Source organism: Ascaphus truei, chromosome 1 (assembly GCF_040206685.1).
Source record: "Ascaphus truei isolate aAscTru1 chromosome 1, aAscTru1.hap1, whole genome shotgun sequence".
Taxonomy (NCBI): domain Eukaryota; kingdom Metazoa; phylum Chordata; class Amphibia; order Anura; family Ascaphidae; genus Ascaphus; species Ascaphus truei.
Window position 1 is genome coordinate 452,575,813 of NC_134483.1, and position 6,000 is coordinate 452,581,812.

At 40.7% G+C, this 6,000-nt stretch overlaps 1 protein-coding gene across 1 annotated transcript in view; it reads right to left on the reverse strand.

The window, feature by feature from the left end:
• Positions 1-5,367, reverse strand: part of CFI (complement factor I) — a 39,676-nt gene extending 34,309 nt beyond the window's left edge. Inside the window, exons 1-3 of the mRNA XM_075617152.1 lie at positions 5,195-5,367; positions 1,084-1,360; positions 258-405 (exon numbers count right to left, since the gene is read on the reverse strand). Of these exons, the coding sequence (XP_075473267.1) occupies positions 258-405; positions 1,084-1,360; positions 5,195-5,287 (518 nt within the window). The 5' untranslated portion in view covers positions 5,288-5,367. The remainder of the gene's footprint in view (positions 1-257; positions 406-1,083; positions 1,361-5,194) is intronic.
• Between the last annotated feature and the right edge of the window lie 633 nt (positions 5,368-6,000).

Sequence of the window (6,000 nt, forward strand, 5' to 3'; positions counted from 1 at the left end):
GACCCTGTGCTGAAGTGTTCTTGGTTCCTGAGGCCTAGCCTGTGTTGAAGCTCCTGCTTCTTGAGGCTTCCCTGGTGCCGACCCCAGCCTTGATCACGATTACGCTGCTGTCTCCTACCCTGACCTGGCTACCCACGACTACAAAACCCGCAATCTGGACTCAGCCTCGCGGCTCCAGGTCGGTGCTTCTATATCCCCACCTTGGCCCTGCGGTCCCGTCCTGGTTTGTGGCGAGCACACCCGTTACAGTAACTTACTTGGCGAATCCAAGCTCTTTGCAGGCTACATTCGCTTCAAGTATGCTCCATCCTTTGCTGCATAGGAATGAAAGGGTTTCAGACCTGGCCACTTTTACTTCCACAATGCCTTCACCTTGTTGATTTTTCAAAGATATTTGAAATTTTCCTAGAGCAAAAACATCTTATTTTAGCATGCCTATAAAAAATACAGTACCCTAGTGTGTAGACATGTAATTATGATCTTTGCTCTTCATTATTATGATTACGAACAAAATGATGATACTTTGTGGCAGTAGACACCAGAACCTGTTAAGAACCAGATTGGCTCAACAACCCATAAAATACTTCCCGATTGTCTCCTACTCGTAGCCTGTCTAGGAGTGAACAGTAGGTTAAAATATCGTCTTAACTACCGTATTGGTCCGAATATAGTGCTGTTTTTTTTATACTAAAAATGTCCTTCTGAAAACTGTATTTGTATTACATGCGCAGCCTAACACCTTTTATTTTTCATGTAGAAAAACTTCAAAACTTTAGGGTCATTTTATGTGCGAGGCCGTAATATATTCGGGCCAATACGGTACATCTATTCAGCAGGATTCAGTATCGATTGGATTCTGTACATAAAGACCAACAGTCCATGTTGTTCCGGAGTAAGTTAAATTAGGGCAGAAGTCTCCTGTATGTGAAACTCATTTGTTGAAAGTCAGAAACTTCAGCTATTTAGAGCAGCTTGAAACGGACGACATCGTTACTCCATGTAAAACAAAAAGTAGATCTGATAAATGTGTTTTTTTTTTCAGAGGGATTTTAGCACCACCCCTGTTGTGAGTGTGCACCTTACCGTCACAGGGTGCTTCTGAAGAAAACTTCTGACTTGGCTTTGAGCATTCAGAGCTCTTCAGATGGCAGTAGTTCAGAAACATCTTTCCCGATACAGAGCAAACATTAATGGTCCCATTTCGTGGACATTGGTAGGGCAGCTTACAAACACACCTCCCGTCCACACACCTCTGCCAGGGAGCACAAAAGACTTTACTGCAGGAGTTGGATGTATAATTTTTCTTCAAACACTCGCTTTTTAGTCGCTCTTCTTCACCCCTCGCGTCGGGAGCCTTGCTCTATAACATGCAAAATAAAGAGATGTCATGAATCGCCCTGCTTTATGGGGGTTATTTAATCAACTGCTACAGTGCTGATCAGGGCACTATTGCACGGAAACTCCTATTGACTTAATGAAGTCAGTATTCCCAGCCAGGGAAATACAAACCATATGCATTTTTTTTTATGAAGCACAAATAAGTAAAACAATTACTCTAAGGGTAACTGAGTCTTTCTAAGGCTGTTACTTGTTCGACAGCGCACGGCTTGGTGTGCGCTGCATGAACAAGTACCGCTCCCAATGGGGCTGGGCCCACTAGGTACCTTGACGCGCATTTAGCAGCCGCGCTCTACGACGGGTTTTTGCAAATACAAAAAAATGTATTTGCAATTTGCGACGGAGGCATGGCCACGCCCCCCAGTGGATCAGCCAATGAGGGCCAACCAGCCGCATGAGGTCATGGCCACGCTCCTGCAAAACCCCTGCCACACCACCGCCATCGCAATATCTGCCTCTCTCCACTCACTGCAGATCGCGGTGAAGTGCTGTGCACGCACCACGCCTGCCGGACGCGCGCGCTACAGTGAAGACTGGGACCGCAGCCTAGGGAAGTGATTTACACTGATAAGTTGTTTTTTGTTTTATAAATGACCTGCTATGGGTAACTGCCAATTTAACTTGCATTGAGAAGAAAGAGCTTTTAACATTGAAAAAGTAAAAAGATGCTAATTCCTCCAGCTAAATTGCTTGGAATTTTTCTGATAGTGTCAGTTGGCCAGTATGCCTGTATTTCTACTAATGTAATCCATTAGGAGGAACAAATGGTGCAATGTATGTTAATATTATGGAAGACTTTTGGAAGAATAGTCCTAGTGGACACTTCTTTGTGTTTATAATTAAACTTGGTTGTAATGCATCAACCACCAACACTGAACCAATTAACATATGTCTACCCTTTGCTTATTTTTTCATCTATACGGGTCAAATCTCATAGCATGTTTGGAGAGATAATCTAGAACAGTATACTTCTAGTAGAAACCAATGAGGTCGCAAAAGTTCTGTACATTATGTTTTTGTCTATGAAGAACATTTGTTCGCTAGGAGGTATCACAACCTACAACCAATGTAGACGAATCTAGCAAACATTAAGGCCCATATTTACTAATCGGGTTCAATCCATAAATCACCCTCCAGCACTGGAAGACCCCTCATGGCCGATTCACTTGAAATGGCTTAGTTAATATTGGCCCAAATAGCTTGCAGTGTAAAATCCGTTTTCAGAATGATTCCTTGTCATCCCAAATTGTTTTTCTGCAGAACCGAGGGGGTATTTCAAAACTCCGACCATCAAATGTGTATTTAGCTAAGCAAACATTGAGTTGAACTAGTTGAACATTTTGTGTAACATAACTTTCCGAGAACTTGGGTAAGAATACTGTGGAATTCTGTTGCATAAGTAATCTGCAGTGTGTATAAGGCCCGCTCACTCTGCCTGCGACGTGCACGCACACACGCACGTTCGGCACTCTTGGATGTTTGTCTATCGGAGTTTTCAAACTAGAAACGACTCCTGGCGGATAAGTACAGCGTTGACGCTGCTGCACTTGAGGGAGACAATTCAAGTTGTAATTTCATGCTGCAGCAGCGTCACGTGTACTTCGCCAGCCAATGAAATTACACACACACACTTTGTTTCTTTTTTTTAATTACATGGGCGACGGAGGATATGGAAGTCCCGCCTCCAAGTCGCGTCATTCAGTCTGCTGGGGATAAGCACACATCGCCCAGCAGACAGATACACGCAAACGCGGACCCGCGCACGCCGCGTCGTGAGGTAGGCAGAGTGAGCTCGGCTTAAGAATTTGCCCCACGGCACCCACCAACGTTGAATGATAACACATACTTTTATATAATGCTACTTTCCTACCATGAAGCACTGAGCATAATGCAATAATACAGGCACAAAGAGTCCCAGCTGCAAGGTGCTCTCAGGTTCATTGTAAGTTCCTGAGGCACAGGCTGATATGGCGATTTCACTAGTCACATAGATGGGCTTGTGTACTAAGCGAGGAAAACTGCTTTTTCGGCACAAAATGGCTGGTCATTTAAAAAAGCGCTTGTATGACATTTCTCCATCAAATGATCTTTTGTGGGGGCACAGATCTGCACTGCGCTATGTGTACAAATGTTAATGTTATGTACCCCAAAAACAAAATGTTTCTGTGCACCAATAGAAAAGCATAAAGTGCGTCAAAATCTTTTGCCAAGTTCAACTTGGTGTAAACCGTGACAGGTCTGTAAATAGTGTTAGCGCAGTCTGACGTTGCTATGTATCAACCCAAAAATGTATTTGACGCAGCACGGATGTTCCATTATGTACATACAGAAGGTTATTTGTACATGGCTATTATAAAAAAAAATAACATTTTGATGGAGAAGGAGTGGCTCAGTGAGTAAAGGCACTGACTGACACTGAGATTGCTGCAAGGGAGCCTGGTTCAATTCCCGGTGTCGGCTCCTTGTGACCTTGGGCAAGTCACTTTATCTCCCTGTGCCTCAGGCACCAAAAACATAGATTGTAAGCTCTACGGGGCAGGAACTTGTGCCTGCAAAATGTCTCTATAAAGCGCTGCGTACAATTAGTAGCGCTATACAAGAACATGCTATTATTATTATTATTTCTATTTACAAATACTAGCTAAAAAAATTAAATATACACATAATTCTGCTTTCATGTAAATTGTATCAATCAGTTATTGAATATGAAGTAAGGCAACAAAAATAATTTTAAATAAGAAATGACGAGTCATTGATGAAGTCTTGATACATACGACGCACATTTTATGAAGGTCTGTATTACGTTTTAGTACAAAAATGTTGACGCACAAATAAATGTTAAATATAATCTGAATACATAATCTCCAGGGTTAATGCAAATGGCTAAAGCTGGCATCAAACCTACAGACTTGTGTATCTAAAACTGAACTACCTCCAGAGCTCTCCGGCACAAGCAGTGCTCATTAAAATGAAATGTCTTGTTAGGCAATGATTTTTACTATTAAATCCAATGCTGAAACATGTGATTCTGCCAGTCTAATTATTGATTTCAACATCAAAAATAGATATTTCATACCATTTTGGGTAGAAAAACAAACAATGCATTAGCCCTGACTTTAATCCTTTAGGTGCTGAGAGTGTTTACACAACGTGTTGAAGACATGTTGGCGTGTTTGATGCTAACAATAATCAAAGTTAAATCCACAAAAAAAAATATTCTTAATATAAACCTCTCTTCTGCAGGCTGTACAATTTGTATCACTTCAAAGAGCCTCATTCTTTATAGTATAGTATATAAATAAAGACATACAATACAATAGTCCGACTACAATAGGAATTTTCAGCCAAAAACATCCTGATCAGCCAATTTGAGCTATATAGAATTACCCCCTAAGGATTGATCTTTTTATATACAGTAAGCCCAGTTATTTTGTAATATATATTATATATATTATATATATATATATATATATATATATATATATATATATATATATATATATATGAACAGCGCCTGACGGGCGAGAAACGCGTCAGAGGACCCTGTTCTATCTGCTGTTATGCTGTTCAATTAAATAAATACTTTTTTTATTGGTTACCTGCCTCCAGCCCTATCACTTGCTGTGATCAGTCCCTTCTCTGAATTTTTGATATATATGAACAGCACTACAAGTAAGTATGATCTTGCAAATGAAGATGAACATAACATAAATAAGAGAAAAAGTGCCATAGAGAACGTGTATTTCTCTATTTTATGCTAGATCGTGACCTGCTTATTGGTATTAGAATTTCTTACCGTTAGTGTGCTGATAACGCAATGGCAGAGAAGGACACAGACAAACCCCAGCGCCTTCATGATGAAGTATGTCTTCTTTTCACCCCAGAGCATTACTTGGAGGGATTTTAAGGCTGAAACCTTTGACTGAAGTTTAATTTTTAACCACTGTTAAAATAAGTGGGAAAGGGTTTGTTTGTAATTGAAGTGTGATTGTGCCCAGGCACTGACTGTGGAATCTGAACCCTGTTAGAAGTGGATCACAAAATAAACTGGTTTTAGAATGATCTCTTAGGCAAACAGATAAGACAAAGGTATCAGTCATCAAGAACTCTGAATGAACTATTTCCTTCTTCCAAGGAACGGCTGCTTCACCTTTCCCAGGCAATAGAGAAAATCATTATCTTTTGGCTTCTGTCTGGTTTGCTAGCTGCATAAACACCCTCGAAAAATATGTGTGGGGAAATCTCTAGACATAGGATTTCTCTAGTCTAAAAGAATACAGCTCAACCCCCTTATAACGCTGTGCTTGGGGTCCAAAGAATCACATTGCGTTATAAGCAGATCGCGTTAGAAATAATGTACAATTGTATGCGTTGTACAATAAAGTATTTAAGATACCGTGTTGTAAAGTATTCATAAATACGAATAACCGTGTTGTAAAGTATTCATAAATACGAAAATTGGGAGCCGCGCTTGCATCGCGTTATAAGCGGATTCGCGGTGTAACGGATCGCGTTGTAACGGGGTTGAGCTTTATTTATTATTTTCTTTTTCTCAGCGAGTCAGTCTGTTTCTCAAAATCTCCCAGCTGCAGAATTGTTGCA